The sequence below is a fragment of the Octopus bimaculoides genome, unplaced genomic scaffold (assembly GCF_046866305.1).
Source record: "Octopus bimaculoides isolate indiv1 unplaced genomic scaffold, ASM4686630v1 contig160, whole genome shotgun sequence".
NCBI lineage: Eukaryota > Metazoa > Mollusca > Cephalopoda > Octopoda > Octopodidae > Octopus > Octopus bimaculoides.
In genome coordinates, this window is record NW_028315410.1 from 7,501 (window position 1) to 22,371 (window position 14,871).

General features: G+C 32.5%; 1 protein-coding gene across 1 annotated transcript in view; it reads right to left on the reverse strand.

Annotated features, from left to right (window-relative positions):
• LOC149129101 (collagen alpha-1(XII) chain-like) overlaps positions 1 to 14,871 on the reverse strand; it is a gene marked incomplete at both ends in the record, with an annotated part of 63,495 nt that overhangs the window by 1,230 nt on the left and 47,394 nt on the right. The window contains 14 exons of the mRNA XM_089346789.1: positions 15 to 59; positions 400 to 456; positions 2,111 to 2,680; positions 3,401 to 3,445; positions 3,786 to 3,842; positions 5,435 to 6,004; positions 6,725 to 6,769; positions 7,110 to 7,166; positions 8,759 to 9,328; positions 10,049 to 10,093; positions 10,434 to 10,490; positions 12,539 to 13,108; positions 13,829 to 13,873; positions 14,214 to 14,270. Coding sequence (XP_089202915.1) covers positions 15 to 59; positions 400 to 456; positions 2,111 to 2,680; positions 3,401 to 3,445; positions 3,786 to 3,842; positions 5,435 to 6,004; positions 6,725 to 6,769; positions 7,110 to 7,166; positions 8,759 to 9,328; positions 10,049 to 10,093; positions 10,434 to 10,490; positions 12,539 to 13,108; positions 13,829 to 13,873; positions 14,214 to 14,270 — 2,790 coding nt within the window. The remainder of the gene's footprint in view (positions 1 to 14; positions 60 to 399; positions 457 to 2,110; positions 2,681 to 3,400; positions 3,446 to 3,785; positions 3,843 to 5,434; positions 6,005 to 6,724; positions 6,770 to 7,109; positions 7,167 to 8,758; positions 9,329 to 10,048; positions 10,094 to 10,433; positions 10,491 to 12,538; positions 13,109 to 13,828; positions 13,874 to 14,213; positions 14,271 to 14,871) is intronic.

The window sequence follows — 14,871 nt, forward strand, 5'->3', positions numbered from 1 at the left end:
TACGAGAGCCTTACCCTTTCTTGGTAATGTAATGGCAGGTGCTATAGTTTTCTCCACAACTGCGAGAAATAAAATTAACATTTACTGTTCCATGTGCAAAAATCTCTTCTCAAGTTTACTTTCTAAACACACCCATGATCAATACACTTTACTCCACATTACGATCTCCCCCCAACGAATAGAGAGAATCACTGCTTGTAGTAATTCTCTGAATGAAAACATACTGAAAATCCATAAAACAATTCACTTATTTTCATTATGTATAAAATTAAAACCGTACTGGTTATAGATTGGCTATTAAAATCTTTGCTAAACATTGATCACAAGTGTGAAAAGAATAAGATGGATGTCAGCATATACATTTACTTAAATGGAATAAAGGTTTCATTAATGTCTCACCTCTCTTTCTCGTCACCTCAAATACAGGTATCTGTCTAGTAGGTTCTGGTTGCCATCCTTCCAAAGAAAGATAATCACAGAACTTAGAAATAATCCCATACATATCTATTTGAATACAATTGTAATGCTTTCTCACACTCGAAATATAGAAGCACACGCATGTACATTAGTTTATCTATCTGACAATGTATCAACCCACATTTACATGTGAATAGAAAGGTATTTATCAGGATGTATATACATGTAAAAAATGCACTTCAGTATATGGGAAAAATATGTATGCATATACAAACGTTCATATATCTATATATCAATACGTCAATTCTTTGACAAGATATATACACATGTACGTAAAAGCATATATATAAAGAAATATATATATATATATCTATTCACACAAACACACACACAAACACACAAATATATATATATATATATATATATATATATATATACATATATATATATATATATATGTATATATCGACTGCAATATATAAATATTTACAGATATATATACATATATATCTAGCTATACACACACACCCACACACACATATATATATATACACGCATATATTTATGTATGTTGGTATTCATGCACAAATGCAAAGAAAACACACATATATTACACAATAGGTATACAAGTAATTGCCTGTATATGAAATAATGCACTATGCCACATTTTCTCGGACTACAGGTGTTGTCAGATTGAATTAAGCTTTTCACAAATCCTGAAAATATGTACGAAATACACATCTGTAACTATCACGTAGAATAGGTTCTTGTAAAACCCAGTGCAATATTCATGATCTCAAATTATATGATTAAAATGTTAGATGCTTTTCAAAACTATACAACGAATAATACATGTTAGATGAGTAGAAATTGGTAAGATTTCAGTCGTTAAGTTTAACCAACGTCGTTTCAAAGTATATAAATAAAGGTTGGAGCTGATACATATCCACTTAAACACTTACAATTAGTAAACATATTATTGTAGACCATTGCAAAAAGATTTTCTATAACATTTTGACGTCCTAGAAGCTTTCATCCATTAATCAATGTTATATTCAACAACACGATTAAAAACATTAGCAAAGACCAATATAATTATATAAAGTGTAGTTAATATATATTAGGGAGAAGGAAGGGCAATATGATTTAGATGTAGTAATAACAGATTGAATATCACATGTGAAAGGAATAAGAATATTGAGGAACGGAGAAGCAAATGCCAACAGCATTAGTACGTTAACAGGATTATTTTGATAAAGACACAAAGAAACGTCAGTTATCTAATGACATATAGGTACATTAGTAAGAGAGATTCTGAAGGAAAGTTCCTAGTCGGTTATCACTATTTATAAAACATGTTAATAACTTATTCATAATTACTTCCACTTAACACAGCAATATTAAATCTACAATCTTTCAATGATGGGAGTCAGTCGTTGGAAAGGAAAATAGACATCATAAGGCAACGAAGAGTATGTTGTGAAAAACAATTCATATTACACGAGATTGTTAGCACTGTTAGCAACGTCAATTGTAAATACTTGCACAAAAGGTTAACTAAAGTTCAAACGTAAAAGTAACACAATAGGAGATGTTGTTAAATATATCTTTGTAGAATAGTTGAGATTATATCATTGATTAGTAATGCTTTACAATACAACTTCGCTTTGTAATCACATGCTAATTGCTATACCTGGGCAATATTGCTCAAATATTCTTTCTTTCAGATTCGACAGTTCGTTGAAGTCGGTCACAATAAACATGTTTTCGTCAACGGGCAACGAGGAAATCTGGCTCAATTCTGTAGTGTCACTTAGACCAATACCAATAGCATATATGTGGATGCCATCCTCTCTGGCTTTCACTGCTTCTGGAATAGTGTCGTAAGCATTGACGTTCGATACACCGTCGGTGAGCAGTATGGCAATATTGGGAACGGATGGCCTGTCACCTTTCTCTGTCGTGAACATTACTGTCCGCATGGTGTTAAGCCCGCCGTAAGTGTTTGTACTGCCGTAAACATATGGAATTTGGAGAACTGCATCGATTACTTCTTGCTTTGTTTGGAAAGCATTCAAATGGAATTGGATTTTCACGTCTGAACTGTAAAGGACTGCACCGATTCGAACATTGCCATTGTCAATGGAAGCAGCAGACACGAAATCAACAATGAAATTTAGCATTTTCTGGAAGTTTTCTGCTTGGACACTAGTTGATGAGTCCAAAATGAAGATGATGTCAGATTCTGTTCCGCCACAATCACCTGGAGAACATTACAATAACTTATCACCTATCCAATAATACACCGCCAACACATAAATCAACAATACCATTTCAAATCTTTTTCAATGACGCAAAGTGACAATTATACAATACATGTACGTCATGCACTTATCCACAAAAACAGTTCAGAATATAGAAACATCTGAAAACACAGAAAACAAAAAACAAGCTATTTCATCACAACTATCTGAAAACGGGTTCACAAGAAGATATTGATAATTGAAGACAATACATGACAGGAACGATCAGAACAACTACAAACACCTGTTATGCCATTCACTTCAATCCACACTATATCGAATCCTACAAAGAAAGACACATGGAAAATAATGTTCCATATTGACAAAACAAAACAAAACAACAATCTATTATATACGAAGAAATTGCAGGGATTGAACCTTAAACAGGAATAGTATCCATTGGAAGAAGCAGCCGAAAGTTTCTTTGACGTTACCAAATTAGACAACTTGCACAAAAACAAAAAGTGACACTCACGAAACACTTATATAGCAAAGACAAAAGTCTAAAAATCAATACACATTTAGACAAAAGCAGGGAGCTTCTCAAATAACCAACACAATTCACGTCAAAAACAATACCTTGTAACATGTTAACATGTACACCCATCAACAACATGCACACACATAAATCTACAACATTGTATCAACGAAGAATATGTTGAGCAGTACGAGAGCCTTACCCTTTCTTGGTAATGTAATGGCAGGTGCTGGAGTTTTCTCCACAACTGCGAGAAATAAAATTAAGATTTACTGTTCCATGTGCAAAAATCTCTTCTCAAGTTTACTTTCTAAACACACCCATGATCAATACACTTTACTCCACATTACGATCTCCCCCCAACGAATAGAGAGAATCACTGCTTGTAGTAATTCTCTGAATGAAAACATACTGAAAATCCATAAAACAATTCACTTATTTTCATTATGTATAAAATTAAAACCGTACTGGTTATAGATTGGCTATAAAAATCTTTGCTAATCATTGATCACAAGTGTGAAAAGAATAAGATGGATGTCAGCATATACATTTACTTAGATGGAATAAAGGTTTCATTAATGTCTCACCTCTCTTTCTCGTCACCTCAAATACAGGTGTCTGTCTAGTAGGTTCTGGTTGCCCTCCTTCCAAAGAAAGATAATCACAGAACTTAGTAATACTCCCATACATATTTATTTGAATACAGTTGTAATGCTTTCTCACACTCGAAATATAGAAGCACACAGATGTACATTAGATTATCTATCTGACAATGTATCAACCCACATTTCCACGTGAATAGAAAGGTATTTATCAGGATGTATATACATGTAAAAAATGCACTTCAGTATATGGCAAAAATATGTATGCATATACAAACGTTCATATATCTATATATCAATACGTCAATTCTTTGACAAGATATATACACATGTACGTAAAAGCATATATATAAAGAAATATATATATATATCTATACACACACACACACACAAATAAATATATATATATATATATATATCTACTGCAATATATAAATATTTACATATATATATACATATATATCTAGCTAGACACACACATACATATGTATATACACATATATTTATGTATGTTTGTATTCATGCACAAATGCAAATAAAACACAAATATATTACACAATAGGTATACAAGTAATTGCCTCTATATGAAATAATGCACTATGCCACACTTTCTCGGACTACACGTGTTGTCAGATTGAATTAAGCTTTTCACAAATCCTGAAAATATGTACGAAATACACATCTGTAACTATCACGTAGAATAGGTTCTTGTAAAACTCAGTGCAATATTCATGATCTCAAATTATATGATTAAAATGTTAGATGCTTTTCAAAACTATACAAGGAATAATACATGTTAGATGAGTAGAAATTGGTAAGATTTCAGTCGTTAAGTTTAACCAACGTCGTTTCAAAGTATATAAATAAAGGTTGGAGCTGATACATATCCACTTAAACACTTACAATTAGTAAATATATTATTGTAGACCATTGCAAAAAGATTTTCTATAACATTTTGACGTCCTAGAAGCTTTCATCCATTAATCAATGTTATATTCAACAACACGATTAAAAACATTAGCAAAGACCAATATAATTATATAAAGTGTAGTTAATATATATTAGGGAGAAGGAAGGGCAATATGATTTAGATGTAGTAATAACAGATTGAATATCACATGTGAAAGGAATAAGAATATTGAGGAACGGAGAAGCAAATGCCAACAGCATTAGTACGTTAACAGGATTATTTTGATAAAGACACAAAGAAACGTCAGTTATCTAATGACATATAGGTACATTAGTAAGAGAGATTCTGAAGGAAAGTTCCTAGTCAGTTATCACTATTTATAAAACATGTTAATAACTTATTCATAATTACTTCCACTAAACACGGCAATATTAAATCTACAATCTTTCAATGATGGGAGTCAGTCGTTGGAAAGGAAAATAGACATCATAAGGCAACGAAGAGTATGTTGTGAAAAACAATTCATATTACACGAGATTGTTAGCACTGTTAGCAACGTCAATTGTAAATACTTGCACAAAAGGTTAACTAAAGTTCAAACGTAAAAGTAACACAATAGGAGATGTTTTTAAATATATCTTTGTAGAATAGTTGAGATTATATCATTGATTAGTAATGCTTTACAATACAACTTCGCTTTGTAATCACATGCTAATTGCTATACCTGGGCAATATTGCTCAAATATTCTTTCTTTCAGATTCGATAGTTCGTTGAAGTCGGTCACAATAAACATGTTTTCGTCAACGGGCAACGAGGAAATCTGGCTCAATTCTGTAGTGTCACTTAGACCAATACCAATAGCATATATGTGGATGCCATCCTCTCTGGCTTTCACTGCTTCTGGAATAGTGTCGTAAGCATTGACGTTCGATATGCCGTCGGTGAGCAGTATGGCAATATTGGGAACGGATGGCCTGTCACCTTTCTCTGTCGTGAACATTACTGACCGCATGGTGTTAAGCCCGCCGTAAGTGTTTGTACTGCCGTAAACATATGGAATTTGGAGAACTGCATCGATTACTTCTTGCTTTGTTTGGAAAGCATTCAAATGGAATTGGATTTTCACGTCTGAACTGTAAAGGACTGCACCGATTCGAACATTGCCATTGTCAATGGAAGCAGCAGACACGAAATCAACAATAAAATTTAGCATTTTCTGGAAGTTTTCTGCTTGGACACTAGTTGATGAGTCCAAAATGAAGATGATGTCAGATTCTGTTCCGCCACAATCACCTGGAGAACATTACAATAACTTATCACCTATCCAATAATACACCGCCAACACATAAATCAACAATACCATTTCAAATCTTTTTCAATGACGCAAAGTGACAATTATACAATACATGTACGTCATGCACTTATCCACAAAAACAGTTCAGAATATAGAAACATCTGAAAACACAGAAAACAAAAAACAAGCTATTTCATCACAACTATCTGAAAACGGGTTCACAAGAAGATATTGATAATTGAAGACAATACATGACAGGAACGATCAGAACAACTACAAACACCTGTTATGCCATTCACTTCAATCCACACTATATCGAATCCTACAAAGAAAGACACATGGAAAATAATGTTCCATATTGACAAAACAAAACAAAACAACAATCTATTATATACGAAGAAATTGCAGGGATTGAACCTTAAACAGGAATAGTATCCATTGGAAGAAGCAGCCGAAAGTTTCTTTGACGTTACCAAATTAGACAACTTGCACAAAAACAAAAAGTGACACTCACGAAACACTTATATAGCAAAGACAAAAGTCTAAAAATCAATACACATTTAGACAAAAGCAGGGAGCTTCTCAAATAACCAACACAATTCACGTCAAAAACAATACCTTGTAACATGTTAACATGTACACCCATCAACAACATGCACACACATAAATCTACAACATTGTATCAACGAAGAATATGTTGAGCAGTACGAGAGCCTTACCCTTTCTTGGTAATGTAATGGCAGGTGCTGGAGTTTTCTCCACAACTGCGAGAAATAAAATTAAGATTTACTGTTCCATGTGCAAAAATCTCTTCTCAAGTTTACTTTCTAAACACACCCATGATCAATACACTTTACTCCACATTACGATCTCCCCCCAACGAATAGAGAGAATCACTGCTTGTAGTAATTCTCTGAATGAAAACATACTGAAAATCCATAAAACAATTCACTTATTTTCATTATGTATAAAATTAAAACCGTACTGGTTATAGATTGGCTATAAAAATCTTTGCTAATCATTGATCACAAGTGTGAAAAGAATAAGATGGATGTCAGCATATACATTTACTTAGATGGAATAAAGGTTTCATTAATGTCTCACCTCTCTTTCTCGTCACCTCAAATACAGGTGTCTGTCTAGTAGGTTCTGGTTGCCCTCCTTCCAAAGAAAGATAATCACAGAACTTAGTAATACTCCCATACATATTTATTTGAATACAGTTGTAATGCTTTCTCACACTCGAAATATAGAAGCACACAGATGTACATTAGATTATCTATCTGACAATGTATCAACCCACATTTCCACGTGAATAGAAAGGTATTTATCAGGATGTATATACATGTAAAAAATGCACTTCAGTATATGGCAAAAATATGTATGCATATACAAACGTTCATATATCTATATATCAATACGTCAATTCTTTGACAAGATATATACACATGTACGTAAAAGCATATATATAAAGAAATATATATATATATCTATACACACACACACACACAAATAAATATATATATATATATATATATCTACTGCAATATATAAATATTTACATATATATATACATATATATCTAGCTAGACACACACATACATATGTATATACACATATATTTATGTATGTTTGTATTCATGCACAAATGCAAATAAAACACAAATATATTACACAATAGGTATACAAGTAATTGCCTCTATATGAAATAATGCACTATGCCACACTTTCTCGGACTACACGTGTTGTCAGATTGAATTAAGCTTTTCACAAATCCTGAAAATATGTACGAAATACACATCTGTAACTATCACGTAGAATAGGTTCTTGTAAAACTCAGTGCAATATTCATGATCTCAAATTATATGATTAAAATGTTAGATGCTTTTCAAAACTATACAAGGAATAATACATGTTAGATGAGTAGAAATTGGTAAGATTTCAGTCGTTAAGTTTAACCAACGTCGTTTCAAAGTATATAAATAAAGGTTGGAGCTGATACATATCCACTTAAACACTTACAATTAGTAAATATATTATTGTAGACCATTGCAAAAAGATTTTCTATAACATTTTGACGTCCTAGAAGCTTTCATCCATTAATCAATGTTATATTCAACAACACGATTAAAAACATTAGCAAAGACCAATATAATTATATAAAGTGTAGTTAATATATATTAGGGAGAAGGAAGGGCAATATGATTTAGATGTAGTAATAACAGATTGAATATCACATGTGAAAGGAATAAGAATATTGAGGAACGGAGAAGCAAATGCCAACAGCATTAGTACGTTAACAGGATTATTTTGATAAAGACACAAAGAAACGTCAGTTATCTAATGACATATAGGTACATTAGTAAGAGAGATTCTGAAGGAAAGTTCCTAGTCAGTTATCACTATTTATAAAACATGTTAATAACTTATTCATAATTACTTCCACTAAACACGGCAATATTAAATCTACAATCTTTCAATGATGGGAGTCAGTCGTTGGAAAGGAAAATAGACATCATAAGGCAACGAAGAGTATGTTGTGAAAAACAATTCATATTACACGAGATTGTTAGCACTGTTAGCAACGTCAATTGTAAATACTTGCACAAAAGGTTAACTAAAGTTCAAACGTAAAAGTAACACAATAGGAGATGTTTTTAAATATATCTTTGTAGAATAGTTGAGATTATATCATTGATTAGTAATGCTTTACAATACAACTTCGCTTTGTAATCACATGCTAATTGCTATACCTGGGCAATATTGCTCAAATATTCTTTCTTTCAGATTCGATAGTTCGTTGAAGTCGGTCACAATAAACATGTTTTCGTCAACGGGCAACGAGGAAATCTGGCTCAATTCTGTAGTGTCACTTAGACCAATACCAATAGCATATATGTGGATGCCATCCTCTCTGGCTTTCACTGCTTCTGGAATAGTGTCGTAAGCATTGACGTTCGATATGCCGTCGGTGAGCAGTATGGCAATATTGGGAACGGATGGCCTGTCACCTTTCTCTGTCGTGAACATTACTGACCGCATGGTGTTAAGCCCGCCGTAAGTGTTTGTACTGCCGTAAACATATGGAATTTGGAGAACTGCATCGATTACTTCTTGCTTTGTTTGGAAAGCATTCAAATGGAATTGGATTTTCACGTCTGAACTGTAAAGGACTGCACCGATTCGAACATTGCCATTGTCAATGGAAGCAGCAGACACGAAATCAACAATAAAATTTAGCATTTTCTGGAAGTTTTCTGCTTGGACACTAGTTGATGAGTCCAAAATGAAGATGATGTCAGATTCTGTTCCGCCACAATCACCTGGAGAACATTACAATAACTTATCACCTATCCAATAATACACCGCCAACACATAAATCAACAATACCATTTCAAATCTTTTTCAATGACGCAAAGTGACAATTATACAATACATGTACGTCATGCACTTATCCACAAAAACAGTTCAGAATATAGAAACATCTGAAAACACAGAAAACAAAAAACAAGCTATTTCATCACAACTATCTGAAAACGGGTTCACAAGAAGATATTGATAATTGAAGACAATACATGACAGGAACGATGAGAACAACTACAAACACCTGTTATGCCATTCACTTCAATCCACACTATATCGAATCCTACAAAGAAAGACACATGGAAAATAATGTTCCATATTGACAAAACAAAACAAAACAACACTCTATTATATACGAAGAAATTGCAGGGATTGAACACTAAACAGGAATAGTATCCATTGGAAGAAGCAGCCGAAAGTTTCTTTGAGGTTGCCAAATTAGACAACTTGCACAAAAACAAAAAGTGACACTCACGAAACACTTATATAGCAAAGACAAAAGTCTAAAAATCAATACACATTTAGACAAAAGCAGGGAGCTTCTCAAATAACCAACACAATTCACGTCAATAACAATACCTTGTAACATGTTAACATGTAAACCCATCAACAACACGCACACACATAAATCTACAACATTGTATCAACGAAGAATATGTTGAGCAGTACGAGAGCCTTACCCTTTCTTGGTAATGTAATGGCAGGTGCTATAGTTTTCTCCACAACTGCGAGAAATAAAATTAATATTTACTGTTCCATGTGCAAAAATCTCTTCTCAAGTTTACTTTCTAAACACACCCATGATCAATACACTTTACTCCACATTACGATCTCCCCCCAACGAATAGAGAGAATCACTGCTTGTAGTAATTCTCTGAATGAAAACATACTGAAAATCCATAAAACAATTCACTTATTTTCATTATGTATAAAATTAAAACCATACTGGTTATAGATTGGCTATTAAAATCTTTGCTAAACATTGATCACAAGTGTGAAAAGAATAAGATGGATGTCAGCATATACATTTACTTAAATGGAATAAAGGTTTCATTAATGTCTCACCTCTCTTTCTCGTCACCTCAAATACAGGTGTCTGTCTAGTAGGTTCTGGTTGCCCTCCTTCCAAAGAAAGATAATCACAGAACTTAGTAATACTCCCATACATATCTATTTGAATACAATTATAATGCTTTCTCACACTCCAAATATAGAAGCACACACATGTACATCAGTTTATCTATCTGACAATGTATCAACCCACATTTACATGTGAATAGAAAGGTATTTATCAGGATGTATATACATGTAAAAAATGCACTTCAGCATATGCTAAAAATATTTATGCACATACAAACGTACATATATCTATATATCAATACGTCAATTCTTTGACAAGATATATACACATGTACGTAAAAGCATATATATAAAGAAATATATATATATATCTATTCACACAAACACACACAAATATATATATATATATATATATATATATATATATATATATATATATATATATATATATATATGTATATATCGACTGCAATATATATTTACATATATATATACATATATATCTAGCTATACACACACACCCACATATATATATATATATATATATATATATTTATATATGTTGTTGTACTTGGGGATGGTCATATTGCCAGTTTAGCCAATAAAAACACACGCACTGTATATTTGGTGTTAATTATTTTTTTTTTTTTTTCAGCTTTATATTACATTAATCTTAATCTTAATCTTATTTCGGCCAGAGTTCTTTCGTCACACTTCTGTGACCTCATCAGTGGTCCTTTGTTTCCTTCTTTCTTATGTGTGTCTCACCTTGCTAACTATCAGCCATTTTGTATTTATTGGCTAAACTGGCAATATGACCATCCCCAAGTACAACAACATCTGTTTCAACACACGATTTCACATAAAAAATCTTGCAAAACAAATATATATTTATATATATATATATATACACACACATATATTTATGTATGTTTGTATTCATGCACAAATGCAAAGAAAACACACATATTACACAATAGGTATACAAGTAATTGCCTGTATATGAAATAATGCACTATGCCACATTTTCTCGGACTACAGGCGTTGTCAGATTGAATTAAGCTTTTCACAAATCCTGAAAATATGTACGAAATACACATCTGTAACTATCACGTAGAATAGGTTCTTGTAAAACTCAGTGCAATATTCATGATCTCAAGTTATATGATTAAAATGTTAGATGCTTTTCAAAACTATACAACGAATAATACATGTTAGATGAGTAGAAATTGGTAAGATTTCAGTCGTTAAGTTTAACCAATGTCGTTAGCATTGTATGCAGATATCATTACAATCGAAAATAATTTCAAAGTTTATAAATAAAGATAGGAGCTGATACATATCCACTTAAACACTTACAATTAGTAAACATATTATTGTAGACCATTGCAAAAAGATTTTCTATAACATTTTGACGTCCTAGAAGCTTTCATCCATTAATCAATGTTATATTCAACAACACGATTAAAAACATTAGCAAAGACCAATATAATTATATAAAGTGTAGTTAATATATATTAGGGAGAAGGAAGGGCAATATGATTTAGATGTAGTAATAACAGATTGAATATCACATGTGAAAGGAATAAGAATATTGAGGAACGGAGAAGCAAATGCCAACAGCATTAGTACGTTAACAGGATTATTTTGATAAAGACACAAAGAAACGTCAGTTATCTAATGACATATAGGTACATTAGTAAGAGAGATTCTGAAGGAAAGTTCCTAGTCGGTTATCACTATTTATAAAACATGTTAATAACTTATTCATAATTACTTCCACTTAACACGGCAATATTAAATCTACAATCTTTCAACGATGGGAGTCAGTCGTTGGAAAGGAAAATAGACATCATAAGGCAACGAAGAGTATGTTGTGAAAAACAATTCATATTACACGAGATTGTTAGCACTGTTAGCAACGTCAATTGTAAATACTTGCACAAAAGGTTAACTAAAGTTCAAACGTAAAAGTAACACAATAGGAGATGTTGTTAAATATATCTTTGTAGAATAGTTGAGATTATATCATTGATTAGTAATGCTTTACAATACAACTTCGCTTTGTAATCACATGCTAATTGCTATACCTGGGCAATATTGCTCAAATATTCTTTCTTTCAGATTCGATAGTTCGTTGAAGTCGGTCACAATAAACATGTTTTCGTCAACGGGCAACGAGGAAATCTGGCTCAATTCTGTAGTGTCACTTAGACCAATACCAATAGCATATATGTGGATGCCATCCTCTCTGGCTTTCACTGCTTCTGGAATAGTGTCGTAAGCATTGACGTTCGATATGCCGTCGGTGAGCAGTATGGCAATATTGGGAACGGATGGCCTGTCACCTTTCTCTGTCGTGAACATTACTGACCGCATGGTGGTAAGCCCGCCGTAAGTGTTTGTACTGCCGTAAACATATGGAATTTGGAGAACTGCATCGATTACTTCTTGCTTTGTTTGGAAAGCATTCAAATGGAATTGGATTTTCACGTCTGAACTGTAAAGGACTGCACCGATTCGAACATTGCCATTGTCAATGGAAGCAGCAGACACGAAATCAACAATAAAATTTAGCATTTTCTGGAAGTTTTCTGCTTGGACACTAGTTGATGAGTCCAAAATGAAGATGATGTCAGATTCTGTTCCGCCACAATCACCTGGAGAACATTACAATAACTTATCACCTATCCAATAATACACCGCCAACACATAAATCAACAATACCATTTCAAATCTTTTTCAATGACGCAAAGTGACAATTATACAATACATGTACGTCATGCACTTATCCACAAAAACAGTTCAGAATATAGAAACATCTGAAAACACAGAAAACAAAAAACAAGCTATTTCATCACAACTATCTGAAAACGGGTTCACAAGAAGATATTGATAATTGAAGACAATACATGACAGGAACGATGAGAACAACTACAAACACCTATTATGCCATTCACTTCAATCCACACTATATCGAATCCTACAAAGAAAGACACATGGAAAATAATGTTCCATATTGACAAAACAAAACAAAACAACACTCTATTATATACGAAGAAATTGCAGGGATTGAACACTAAACAGGAATAGTATCCATTGGAAGAAGCAGCCGAAAGTTTCTTTGAGGTTGCCAAATTAGACAACTTGCACAAAAACAAAAAGTGACACTCACGAAACACTTATATAGCAAAGACAAAAGTCTAAAAATCAATACACATTTAGACAAAAGCAGGGAGCTTCTCAAATAACCAACACAATTCACGTCAATAACAATACCTTGTAACATGTTAACATGTAAACCCATCAACAACACGCACACACATAAATCTACAACATTGTATCAACGAAGAATATGTTGAGCAGTACGAGAGCCTTACCCTTTCTTGGTAATGTAATGGCAGGTGCTATAGTTTTCTCCACAACTGCGAGAAATAAAATTAATATTTACTGTTCCATGTGCAAAAATCTCTTCTCAAGTTTACTTTCTAAACACACCCATGATCAATACACTTTACTCCACATTACGATCTCCCCCCAACGAATAGAGAGAATCACTGCTTGTAGTAATTCTCTGAATGAAAACATACTGAAAATCCATAAAACAATTCACTTATTTTCATTATGTATAAAATTAAAACCATACTGGTTATAGATTGGCTATTAAAATCTTTGCTAAACATTGATCACAAGTGTGAAAAGAATAAGATGGATGTCAGCATATACATTTACTTAAATGGAATAAAGGTTTCATTAATGTCTCACCTCTCTTTCTCGTCACCTCAAATACAGGTGTCTGTCTAGTAGGTTCTGGTTGCCCTCCTTCCAAAGAAAGATAATCACAGAACTTAGTAATACTCCCATACATATCTATTTGAATACAATTATAATGCTTTCTCACACTCCAAATATAGAAGCACACACATGTACATCAGTTTATCTATCTGACAATGTATCAACCCACATTTACATGTGAATAGAAAGGTATTTATCAGGATGTATATACATGTAAAAAATGCACTTCAGCATATGCTAAAAATATTTATGCACATACAAACGTACATATATCTATATATCAATACGTCAATTCTTTGACAAGATATATACACATGTACGTAAAAGCATATATATAAAGAAATATATATATATATCTATTCACACAAACACACACAAATATATATATATATATATATATATATATATATATATATATATATATATGTATATATCGACTGCAATATATATTTACATATATATATACATATATATCTAGCTATACACACACACCCACATATATATATATATATATATATATATATATTTATATATGTTGTTGTGCTTGGGGATGGTCATATTGCCAGTTTAGCCAATAAAAACACACGCACTGTATATTTGGTGTTAATTATTATTTTTTTTTTTTCAG